We start from the raw sequence: 12144 nt of genomic DNA on the forward strand, positions 1-12144 counted from the left end.
GTTTTTGTTTATGCTTATGTTTTTGGCCCTGGAGTTTGGGTTTTCTTTTGTCTTTTTCCTTTGTGCTTTTCATATACCACCCTTGTGTTGATTATTCTGATGATGGACCTGTATGAATCCCCTATGTGTGAATTAATGATTATTTTTTACCAACTTTCTCTCGAAAAGAACAATACTGTTTGTTTCTTATTCATTCCTCAAATAAGACTTGACTGTAAAATAAGATCAGTAAACTTGAAAAAGATGCATGACCAAGTCATTTTCTTCTACAGAGGTCAGCTGCCCCGATGGGGTAGGTGGTCATGTGACAGGTCACCATGCCTTAGGCACTACCGAGGCCATAATTCCCCTGCTAGCTGGAACTCCAATCCGCTTCTCTTTGCTATGCATGGGGCTCAATTGTAAAGAAGGAGCGTTGCCCTTTTCCCCTTAGCCGGTGGTGGATTTCTAAGAAATTTTCTCCCCGCCATATAGATTTTACCTTCCCTTTCCTAACAATTCCTCTTTGAAGCCTGTGAAAGCTCCCCGCACGATCGGAGTGATAAGCCGCCGACTCCTCAAGTATGCTGGACCCTCTTGGGCCTCCTCCAGCATGGCTGCGAGAGTTCACCAAACCCTATGCGTTATCGCTAGATAGCCCGACCCTCACGGAGCACGTCCACGAAATCTTTTTGGCCTTCGCTTTCTACCAGTTTATCCACTCGGTGCTCTCGCCGCTTCTGTCGCCGATCCTCTTCCCGAATTCCTATCCGAAATTGTCTGCCCGCACCAAGTTAAATTGGGATATTCATGTCGTTTCCTTTGTGCAGAGTGTTGCTATCAATGCTCTCGCACTATGGGTCATGTTTGTCGATGATGAGCGCAACTCGATGAATTCCCTGGAGCGCGTTTTCGGATACACGGGTGCCTGCGGCTTGATCCAAGCACTGGCCGTCGGATATTTTATCTACGATCTGATCGTCAGTACGATCTACGTGAAAATGTTTGGCATCGGCACGCTCTTCCACGCCGTCAGTGCTCTTTGGGTATTCAGTCTTGGATTCGTAAGTCAACTCCGTTTCACCCTGGTCTGGATTTGGCCCCCCGAAAATATCTAACAATGACGTTGCTTCAACTATACAGAAACCATTCCTCAACTATTATGCCTCGACATTCATTCTTTATGAACTCTCGACCCCATTCCTCAATATTCACTGGTTCCTTGACAAAGTCAACATGACCGGCAGCAAGGCTCAATGGTACAACGGCATGGCTCTTCTGGGCGTATTCTTCTCCTGCCGTCTTATCTGGGGAACCTGGCAATCCGTTGTCGTGTACAGCGACATGTGGACCGCTCTTCAGCACACTTGGAAGGGCTCCTCTGGCCCGCTAACAGAACCGATCGATATCATGGCCAATGTCTTCCAGCTAACCCGCGATGGCAACATGTGTGTTGACGAAACCTGCGCACGTGCCAATGCCCAGATCTCTCAGTTCAAGGAATACACCTCTGCAGGTGTTCCGACATGGCTGGTCTCAACGTACGTTGTATCGAACCTGATCCTGAACTTCCTGAACTACTTCTGGTTCTTCAAGATGGTCGAGACGGTTCTCAAGAGATTCCGCACGCCCGAGGCTTCGAAGGAAAAGACCGAAGCTTCTGGCGAGAAGAAGGGCCAGTCTGCCAAGTCACAGGATCTCACGCCGGATCTTATTCTCCAGGCGGCTGCTGAACTGGAGCAGGCAGAGGGTTCTCCCATGCGTGAGCAGGCTTCCTCTAGAGATGTGCATGCTGGTACAAATGAGGAGTTGAGAAAGCGGAGGGTGGACCTTGTGTCCAAGGTTCCTCTACCTGGATCATAGAAGTCACTCTGATTTTTATCTGATTTATCAGAGCCATTTAGTAGACAGGTGTGAGTGTCTATTCATTTCAAGTTGCTTTTTGCTTGCGTCTCCTGGTATTTGATGGAAAGGACATTGCGGGTTGCATGGTGGACTTTCCTCAGTGAGGATGTATCTACTCTTTCATATCTGGGTTGCTGATTGATAGCAGGGTTGCACATTTCGAAGGTCTTGGTGTTGTTTTTCTTTCTGTTCCGATTTATGTACTTGAACCTTTACATAGTTTGCGTCTTTAGTATAATTACTGCTTGTTTTATAGCTTCGTCACTAGGGTGGCAATGAATCGTTCTAAGAACCATAAATACTTCATCGAGTCCATCATATATTATAAGTATACTAGGGATACTAGGAGGGCAATAAAAGAAAAGAAAGATCAATCTGGGATTCGAACCAGGGACTTCCAGAGAGGTGAAAACCACAAATACGTAAAGATTTCCCAAGAAACAAGTCTCTCGCTCCCGCCATCGATGCATCGCGGGGATTCACGGCTTCATACTAAGAACTCCCCTCCGAACTTCAAAAATCAATATCAAATCAGATAAAAAAGATATAAATAAAACAAACTTATAATTTAAAAAAAAGAAGAAAAAAAAGAGGGCAGATACTTTGTAGTAGGTCCGCGGCGCACTTTCTCGCTGTCACTCAACTTGGGCTTCGACTCTTAGGCTCGCCGTACTACTCAGTATCCCCATCGTGGATGGGCCCAGTGTACCTGAAGTGGGGGCCGCAAATCCAGAGCTGGCTGAGGTCCCGAAGGGTGGAACCAGTTGGACTACGTGGGTGCCAGGATGGAATTTATCCTCAAATTATTAAATATAAAGGAGCCCTTAGCAACTTTGAGTCTGTGACTGTGGGTGCTTCCTTCCCTGTCTCTTCACTACTGTGACCTTTGTTCCCTACTATCCTCATCTATATCTATCACTTATCTCCATCCTTTAACCCTCTTTATATTATTCCTTGGGTATGATACTTGCTCCCTGATAAGAATGTATTATTGAGCTGACAGATCTGATAAGCTGGATTTATTCGTGATCTACTCTCGACGATTCGGCATATACTTACAGTTGGCGTAATATAGTAGTGGATGGCATCATCATGGGTATCAACCCCAGATACAAAAACCTTGGAATAGATGATAGAACAACTTCTGTTTTTCTAATTTTTGAATGTGTATAAACATTGAAAACTATACCATTTTTACCCTCGAATTCAGTATATACATGTACCAGTAGCAGGCATGTCTCCATCTATAGCTACTGTCAACCCTCCCCGTCGATGGTACAACTGGTATTCCCCAGATGATACCCCAGCAGAAAGGAAACTCATTCTCAAACTCGACCTCTTAATTGTCCCATACGCATTCATTGTATACTGGGTAAAGTACATTGACCAAGCAAATATCAGCAAGTCCTCTCTCTCTCTCTCTCCAGCCTTTGAACAAACAACCATGTACAGATCTAACCCTCGCCTACAGATAATGCCTATGTATCAGGAATGGCCACAGACCTTGGATTCACCGGAAACCAACTCATCCATTTCCAAACCATCTTCACAGTTGGAAACGTTGTTGGCCTGCTACCATTTATGTACATCTTTCCTCGCGTCCCAATGCACTACCTAGTCCCAACCCTCGATCTTCTATGGGGCATCTTCACTCTACTCCAGTACCGAGCAACAAGCTACGCGGAAATAATGGCCTACAGATTCCTCGTCTCAATATTCGAGGTACGAAAGCCCCGACAAAGAGCGAGTCTGCTTCAATCAATCCCACCCAAGCATTCATCCATCCAACCCAACCCAACCCACCCACCAATCACTAATTCCCTACACTCCAGGCATCGTACTTCCCAGGCGTGCACTTCGTCCTCGGATCCTGGTACAAGAGCAGCGAAATCGGGCGAAGAGGCGGCACCTTCTACATCGGCCTCACACTCGGCTACCTAACCGCCAGCCTCCTCCAAAGCGCAGCCCTGGAGCACCTGGACGGAGTAAACGGGCTCGCCGGCTGGCGGTGGCTCTTCATAATCAACGCGATCATCACGCTCCCGCTCGCAGTGGCCGGCTACTTCATCTGGCCCGGGACGATCGCCAAGCCGAACAGACTGGTGCTCTCACGCGCGGAGCTCGAGCTCGCGCGCGCACGGCTGGAGACGGGCAGCCGGACTCAAAGCGTGCCGTTCACGTGGGCGCTGGCGAAGAAGATCACGACGACGAGCCGGTTCTGGCTCGTTCTTATCTGGGACGGTTTCTTCTTCAACAGCAGTGCGAACTCGGCGTCGTTCCTGCTCTGGCTGAAGAGTTTGGGGCGGTATAGCGCTGCGAAGGAGAATCAGCTGAACTCGATCCCGCCTGCGTTGGGGGTGTTTATTATCTTGTTTATCAATTTTAGTTCGGACTTGTGGCTGGGTCGGGCGGGGGCGATTGCGCTTGCGTCTGTGGTGAATTTTACGGGCCTGGTTATACTGGCGGTTTGGGATGTGGCTGAGGGTGCGAAGTGGTATGCGTTTAGTGTGCAGTACTCTGCTGTGGCGGTTTCGTCGGTTTTGTATGGGTGGACGAATGTGATTTATCGGGATAGCGTGGAGGAGAGGGCTGTTGTGCTTGTTTTGATCACGGCGATTTCGACGTCGTGGACGGCGTGGATCCCGTTGTTTACTTATCCGACGGTCGAGGGTCCGCGGTTTGTTCATGGGTATGTGTTTTCGGCTGTGATGACGGTTTGCTTGGTGGGCATGACGTTTGTCATTCGATATGTGTATGGATCTGATGGGTAAGTTGGCTTGCTTGTGCTTTGGAGTCTGCTTCTGACGTTTTTTTATACAGGGAGAAGAATAGGCCTGTCGTCGAGTACGCGGACGAGTCCCAGGATGACTCGATTCTGACTGCCGAGCCCGAAGGAACTAAGCATGTCCGTGTTTCAGCAGTAGCCTCTGAGTAAGGCAGATACAAATTAAATAAAGCGAGAGGAGGGGATAGTAAGAACTATCGAAATTTTGGAAATGAACTAGCCCTGTCCTAGCTACACCAAACCAAACACCACATGAGCGCCCCTGCAACAAGAAACAAAACAGAGATATAAAAGCCGCGGCTCTTCAATTGACATCATAAATCCAAACCATGCCTAGCGCGCTGCAGCATCAGGCTTGGCCAGCATATATCGCACAGCTTCGTTTGCTACAGCAGATTCCCAGATACTATCAGCGCCACCCCGGCGGAACTCAGGTCCGCTAGAGTCGTTGACATCGCCAAGAATGTGCGAGAGATCGCGGCGCTGGGAGCTGACCCAGCGTTTCATGAAAGAGGCTGGATCCTCGCTGAGACCAGTAAAGAAGGCGTGGCGTGCCTGGGACTGTGAGAGCGACTGGACGATGAGACCAATCTGGTCATCCAATGCGGCGATCTCGCGCATGCCCGCGAGGTACTGCGGGTTCTGCAGAAGAGCCATCATCTTTGCACGCAAAGGATCTTCCACGGCGACCTGAATATCGTAAATGGTAGGAGTGGGATCTTTGTGGAATTCTTCATCAACACGGATAGTGTATGGAAGCTTAATCGGATCGATAGGGCTGGTGTGGGGCGCAATGCTATCGGGAATCTGTGGGAAGAACATTTGTTCACGGCCAAAGATCTGGAAAAGCACAATGTTAGCATAAGTAATCACCTGGTAAAAAGAGAAGCCAAAGAGATATTACGGACCGAATAAAGGCGGCTATCACAGCGAACTGTGCGCTTCTCCTCATCTTCTTGCAACTCCATAGCACGAATGTAATCCCAAATTCCAAGCACAATGCCGCTTCGAGTCTCTTCTTCAACATCCAGAACCTCAGCCAGCTCCTTGCTCAGCTTAAATCGTTCAGGTGTCTCATCCCGTACCAGACCAATAGTAACATTCAGGTTCTCCTGGGAGGCCCGCGCGAACTGGATACTATCAAACTCCGCACTTGGAGCTGCTGAGGTCGCATTAGAAGCCAATTGTGGTTTGGACCAATTGACCGGCTTGACTTCATCCGGGATAGCATTGGCCGGCTTGTCAAAGTCCACTGTAATGGTCTTGAAGAAGTGCGACAAGCGCTGGGACTTCTTGTCAGATTCCTTGTTCTTTTCATCTTCAGTCTTGTCCTGGTCCATAGCGTCGTCTCCAGCTGTGTTGCGCTGGGCTTCATCATTCTCGGCTCCAAAAGAAGGATCGCTGTGATCATCTAGCAAACGTCCTTCAATGCGCACCTTATACCGACCGGAGCCAGGGTTGGTGCCGGCACCCTGCCACGGCTGGTTTTCAACAGTATTGGTGATCCAAATGCGCATAGTCCGATATTTCTTCACGGTCTTACTAATTGAGTCTTGAATGTCCAGTCTTTTCCGCACCACAGACGCATCGAGTCGTTTTTCCAAATCGCGAAGGTTCTTGTATTGCTGAACACCCTCACAGACGATCACATTTTCAACGCCTTCAGGAATATTCTTGTCAGAAGGTTTATGGGCGCGACGAGGGGGCTCTGGGACAGGCTGCATCGGGCGTGCAGCAGGCATGTACTGAGCGGGAATGGCGTGTTGGGGCATTTGTACAGGCATTTGACCTAGCGGAGTTAGATTGGGCGCGAGCTTATGAAAAGATAAAGGGGACAAACCTGGTCCAGGTACGCGACGGGGAGTGGCCGGAGATCGCTGGGCGGTCGGGGGAAAGCCCCGGGCAAAATTTGGCTGCATTGGAGCGTTCATTGCGGATCCAGTGGAAAGTAGGGGCTCCAGTCGGGATGGAGTGGGTGGAGGGTGAAGATGAGCGAAGTCGCGATTCTTCTGCCGTCGCGCTTTACCCGATTCGGAAGGTCACGGCTCTCCAACTTGGAACACCCAAATATCTATACATAAATCAATACTTAACTAAACATTTGAAAGATCCTGTTTCATATAATAAACAAAGAAAACAATTACGCCAAGTTCTCCAGTACATACTAGTAGCAATAGAGCAACTACATGCAAGTTATTCCTTATACAGCATATATTATTTCCCTAAAACCTGACATAAATGCATTGACATGAATCTATTCTTCCTCTACTCCAGAAGCGAAGCCTGGTTAGTGTACAGGCCCTCCACCACATTGCTCATCTTCTCAATGGTGCCAAGTGCAGAGTCATAGGCCTGGTCGCGTTCGGTCTCATCATACACAATTAGACATCCTGAGCCTTGATCCAACACACCAATGATTACCTTGTCCAAAATCATCTGTGAAAGCTTGCGCTCCACTTGCTGGGTGTCAAGACCAACCATCTTGGCAATATGATCCAGCTCCACCCGGCTGAAAGGCTCAATCACCTTGATTAAGTTCTGTTCCAACATGGCATCGTACAGGCGACGAAGGTGATTCCGGATGAAAGTGTCACTGCCGAGTTCGTACCGGTAGTCGGAAAGAGCCTTTTCATATTCCTCCAGAGACCGGTTTGAGTGGGCCCGAGCCACGGACTTCATGGCTTCCAGGCGTGGGCTGGCATACTTCTGGGCTTGCTTGGATCCCAAAAGCTGTGTGACATCATCCACCAGGTTCAACATAATCTTACACAGCAGCATGTACTGCAGAGCAGCGGTAGCCAACTCTCCTGAGTCAAGCGAGTTATATCCCTCCAGTGCCTCAATGAAATATGAGAATGCGGTGTTGAAGTCCTTGTCCTCGGCGTGCAGCATACCACTTTGCATGTCGAGCCCAGCCTGCAGATTGGGAGGAGTATAAACGGAAGCGGCCGATGTGCGTGCCGCAGTCAGTGCGGCGCGTGCCTTGGCCTGGTTGCCCAAAGCATGGTACACGCGAGACTCGAGGAGCTGCACCTCCACCAGCATGAGTTTGTCGTCCAGACGCTTCAACTCCTTGAGAAGGGAGTTGATGAGAGTAAGACCATCGTAGTATGATTGCTTTTGCATGTGAATCGCAACCAATCGTGCTTGGAGGTTCTGTCGGAGGAATGACCGTCGCTCGGCGATAGCCCACTCTATGCATGACTGGATGACGGCGGCTTGGAGGTCGAGAGTGTTGGGAATATCACTGATAAGGTCCAGGAGTTGACGAACTAAGATAACCGTTAATATTGACTTCTAAAGACTTCCAAAGGCCTCGATAGTCGCTGCTTACCCAGCTTGGCGGTCTTCGCTTTGGCAAATGACGAGAAGGTGTCACGGCTGGTCTTGATGAGCTCTGCGATGTCTTGCGGCCTCTTGGCGTCCCGGTGCAGCTCGCCCAGCCCAATCAATGCATGCTCATAGTCTCGCGACGAAGCCTCTGTAGATCCTGGGCCCTCGGAGAGAATGTTTTGATAACTGCTGGCGGCTTTCGAGGGGTCCTGCTTCGCCAGGTCCCGGACTTCCTGGATCCGAGGCGAGACCTGGGAGGGAGGGGCCATTGTGGGGGATTTCTGTATTCAAGAAGTGAAACGTGGTCGGTCAGAGTAAGTTTCCGACAATGAAAGGGCACAGCAGGTGGAAGAAGATGGAAGGTTGATAGATAGGTTGGAGCGTGAGTCGGGGAGCTTGAAGCTGGCAGCTGCAGGCTCACCGCCCGCTTAGTAAAATCATCCCGTCAACAGAAAAAAAAAAGTTCACTTCCGCTTTGATCTTTTCTTCTTTACGTCTGTTTCGCCAGCCCACCATGGTGAGTTTTGTCATTTGGACTTTTTTAAACATGACGTAGAGTGGTTGCTAACAACTCGCAGAAAATCAAAGCACTGTCTCGCCCAACGGCGTCGCAGCAGGCCCCCGGGTCTGCTACCGTTCGTCAATCACGGAATCTGGACCCAGCCCAGCATCCTTTCGAGCGGGCTAGAGAATATACTCGGGCTCTAAATGCTATCAAGATGGAGCGCATGTTTGCTGCGCCTTTCTTGGGTCAGATGGGTGACGGCCACATTGACGGTGTCTACTCTATGGCCAGAGATCCGCTTTCTCTGGAACGCTTTGCCAGTGGCAGTGGCGACGGTGTGGTTAAGGTCTGGGACCTGACAACCCGGGAGGAGGTTTTCCAAACCCAAGCCCACGAAGGTATGGTGAAGGGTCTCACATTCCTCCCCGAGGAGAGAAAGCTGTTGTCTTGCGCAAGCGACAAGACCATCAAGCTATGGGACCCATATAATTCGACCGCCGACGCCCCTCCCTTGACCAGTTATCTCGGCTCAAGTGCTTTTACCAGTCTCTCACACCACCGCTCGTTGCCTGCGTTTGCAGCTGCCTCGTCTGTGATTTCAATCTACGATCTCTCGCGACCTTCCTCTTCTCCCTCGCAGACTCTGCACTGGCCGACCAGTGTTGATACTATCACATCCGTTGCGTTCAATCAGTCCGAAACTTCGATCTTGGGATCCACTGCTCTTGACCGATCCGTCGTTCTGTACGATTTGCGAACTTCATCGCCGGTGCACAAGATGATCCTTAAGCTGGCCTCTAACAAGATCGCATTCAACCCCCAGGAGTCCTTCAACTTCGCCGTGGCCAATGAGGATCACAACGCTTACATTTTCGATATGAGAAAGACGGATCGTGCCTTGAATGTACTAAAGGACCACGTGGCTGCCGTGATGGATGTCGAGTTCAGTCCCACGGGTGAGGATCTGGTTACTGCGTCTTACGATCGAACAATTCGTCTTTGGTCCAGACAGCAGGGTAGATCCAAGGATATTTACCACACCAAGCGCATGCAGCGTGTCTTCTGCGCCACATTCACTCCTGACAGCAAGTACATGCTGTCCGGTTCGGACGACGGAAACGTCCGTCTGTGGCGTGCCAATGCATCTGATCGCAGTGGAATTGTCAGCGCACGCCAACGTACCAAGATGGAATACGACAAAGCTCTTATCAAGCGCTACGGACACATGCCTGAAATTCGCCGTATTCAACGCCAGCGTCACGTGCCTAAGCCTATTAAGAAGGCTGGTGAAATCAAGCGTGAGGAGCTTGCTGCCATCAAGAGGCGTGAGGAGAATGTGCGGAAGCATACCAGCAAGAAGAATCTGAAGGCGAGACAGAGCGAGCGTGAGAAAATGATTTTGACCCACGAGCAATAAGCGGGACTGTACCGGTCTCGGCCATATCTCAGACCAGCTGTATCATGGATTGGGTTATGTACAGGAATCCACAAGTCGATTGGGTTTATATACATGCATAATGTTTTGATCAGTCGGTCCGTTTTTTCGAGCTTCTGAGCACTCGCCCACTACCGTTGGGCGTGTCACGACTTTGATTACCGGAAGACACCGCCTCGTCAATGCCACTCAGGTATCGCGCTACGACCTGCACCGCGCCTGGCAACACGGCATACCAATTGATCAATTTCGCAAACGCCGGTAATCTGAGGACTCCACCGTGGCCACTGTCAACTGCGGTCACAATCTCTCGAGCCACTTCCACGGGCTCCAACACCGGTGCAAAGAAATGACTCGGAGTGCGGATCCAGCTGAATAAAGGTGTGGAAATTTGGCCTGTCTCCACCAGCATTGTTTTGATGTGCTCATGACCACGCAACTCCGCCTCCATTGTTCGATGCAGCGCGCTAAGCCCAGCCTTACTGGCCGAATAATCTGACAATCCTGCCGGAGATAGCTGGCCCAACACTGAGCTGACCGTCACCAGTGTGCCACCGTTCTCTGTCTCTAGTATACCCGGCATAAACACCTGGTACAAATGGAAAGCCGCAAGAAGATTTGTCTGCACTGTATTCACAAAAGCGTCTGCAGATAGATTCAGCAACGAGTGGCCATTGATCCTCGCTGCCGCACAGTTGATAATGATAGTCGGAGTCCCAAACTGTACCATAGCATGCATGCATTAGCAGAGTTCCTTTTTTTTTTCAAAAAAGCGTTTCCAATCCAACAACTTCAAACATCCAAATGTAACCAAATGTGATCTAAACCACCGCCGTAATCTTTAAAAAAGAAAGCTCAAATATAGACTTACCTCATTCAAGATCTTCTCCCGGACAGCCTCCAAAGCCTTCCTCTCCCCCACATTAACCGCATAACACCTAACGTCAACGTCCTCCCCAAAGATCTCATCGGCCTCTTTCTCCCCAACCTCCCTAATATCCAGAACCGCCACACGAACACCCCTCATCGCATAAAGCTGCGCAATAAGAAGCCCCAACCCACTCGCACCGCCGGTGACAAGAACCACTTCGCGCTCGGGATCCACCGTCCTCGGGAGACCATGCGCGACGCGGTGATTGATCGTCCCCGCTATGAAAAGCAGGGACAAAAAGACAGCATAGCCAACGCTCACAATCCAGGCCGGATGTGTAGGTGGCGTGACCTGGGCGCGTAGGCAGAGAACAAGAATCCAGGCAAGGAAAGGGTTGAATAGAGTGCGGTAGAGGACTTTGAGGAGGGTGTCGAGGGTCAAGTGGTGCGTCCAGGACTGCGGTGGTGGTGGAGGTGGGAGGACACTTTTTGTAGTTATTTTGACTGGCGGGGATGACATCTTGAATTGATTGCCCTTTGCGGGTTGAGTTGGTTATCGGGATTGTGTGATCCCTGCTGGTTTTTGGAGACTCGCTGTTTTGATGGATGTGATGCGGGGTTTTGGAGATGCGTGATGGGCGCAGTGATTGGTCTTTGACTCAGTGGCATTGACGAGGGTCCGGTTTTGCAGCTCTATAGGATGGCTTGGTACGGAGTACTCTGTGAGAGGGGAGTAGTCGAGAGGTCGTGGGCGCGAAAGGATTAAGTGCATGTGGTGTTGGAGCATCAGCGCTTATCGTCACAACTTTTGGAGGAGAATCGGGCTTAACGCCCGTATCGCCCGCGACGCCTTATAATGTTCGAGGCTGGCACTTTATTGTGTATTCAAATGTTGATTTGACCTTTTTTCAAAAAAACCAAAATAACCAAAATAACCACAATAATGAATTGATGTATCATCTGTTCCCATTATTTGGCTCTAGCGACTTGGCCGAACGTGATCAGTACCTTGAACATTGAAATATATTGCTCGGAGGCTAGTATCGGGACATCTCAATTGCCCAGGTTATTGGTTGCAGCTAGCGTGTTATCTCGCATGCACATGTGTATCTAGCTCTTCGTGCTCAAGGGAAAAAAAATAAGGAGAAGAAGATTGATGTAATTGTGAGAACTCAGATTGATCATTTAATCCTCATATATAACTATGTGGTCAGCAAAACGACTAAACCACCAAACAATCGTGCCGAACCTTGGCAGCATTTGCCATTCCCAAGTTTCCAAATCAAATCTAGAATCATGTTTGTCACTTCTGATATCCTTGATATAATATTG

At 49.6% G+C, this 12144-nt stretch overlaps 6 protein-coding genes across 6 annotated transcripts; 3 read left to right on the plus strand and 3 right to left on the minus strand.

Moving 5' to 3' along the window:
* Positions 1 to 563: 563 nt before the first annotated feature.
* N7466_000131 (TLC domain-containing protein) lies at positions 564 to 1842 on the plus strand (the record flags this gene model as incomplete). The annotated part of the gene is made up of 2 exons (XM_057159529.1): positions 564 to 1043; positions 1123 to 1842. 2 exons carry the CDS (start codon positions 564 to 566, stop codon positions 1840 to 1842), a joined length of 1200 nt encoding a protein of 399 aa, XP_057025777.1.
* Positions 1843 to 3118: 1276 nt separating this feature from the next.
* On the plus strand, positions 3119 to 4819 carry N7466_000132 (putative MFS transporter Seo1; the record flags this gene model as incomplete). The annotated part of the gene is made up of 4 exons (XM_057159530.1): positions 3119 to 3284; positions 3356 to 3606; positions 3717 to 4651; positions 4705 to 4819. 4 exons carry the CDS (start codon positions 3119 to 3121, stop codon positions 4817 to 4819), a joined length of 1467 nt encoding a protein of 488 aa, XP_057025778.1.
* A 183-nt stretch (positions 4820 to 5002) lies between these two features.
* N7466_000133 (SWIB/MDM2 domain-containing protein) lies at positions 5003 to 6600 on the minus strand (the record flags this gene model as incomplete). Its single annotated transcript, XM_057159531.1, has 3 exons — positions 5003 to 5509; positions 5578 to 6458; positions 6510 to 6600. 3 exons carry the CDS (start codon positions 6598 to 6600, stop codon positions 5003 to 5005), a joined length of 1479 nt encoding a protein of 492 aa, XP_057025779.1.
* Positions 6601 to 6934: 334 nt separating this feature from the next.
* On the minus strand, positions 6935 to 8271 carry N7466_000134 (proteasome regulatory particle lid subunit RPN6; the record flags this gene model as incomplete). The annotated part of the gene is made up of 2 exons (XM_057159532.1): positions 6935 to 7941; positions 8004 to 8271. The coding sequence occupies 2 exons, from the start codon at positions 8269 to 8271 to the stop codon at positions 6935 to 6937; spliced, it is 1275 nt and encodes a 424-aa protein (XP_057025780.1).
* Positions 8272 to 8516: 245 nt separating this feature from the next.
* Positions 8517 to 9924, plus strand: N7466_000135 (rRNA-processing protein SOF1; the record flags this gene model as incomplete). Its single annotated transcript, XM_057159533.1, has 2 exons — positions 8517 to 8519; positions 8581 to 9924. The coding sequence occupies 2 exons, from the start codon at positions 8517 to 8519 to the stop codon at positions 9922 to 9924; spliced, it is 1347 nt and encodes a 448-aa protein (XP_057025781.1).
* A 109-nt stretch (positions 9925 to 10033) lies between these two features.
* On the minus strand, positions 10034 to 11332 carry N7466_000136 (uncharacterized protein; the record flags this gene model as incomplete). The annotated part of the gene is made up of 2 exons (XM_057159534.1): positions 10034 to 10663; positions 10814 to 11332. The coding sequence occupies 2 exons, from the start codon at positions 11330 to 11332 to the stop codon at positions 10034 to 10036; spliced, it is 1149 nt and encodes a 382-aa protein (XP_057025782.1).
* Between the last annotated feature and the right edge of the window lie 812 nt (positions 11333 to 12144).

The sequence above is a fragment of the Penicillium verhagenii genome (genome assembly GCF_028828195.1).
Source record: "Penicillium verhagenii strain IBT 33310 chromosome Unknown utg000002l_segment0_segment0, whole genome shotgun sequence".
Lineage (NCBI taxonomy): Eukaryota > Fungi > Ascomycota > Eurotiomycetes > Eurotiales > Aspergillaceae > Penicillium > Penicillium verhagenii.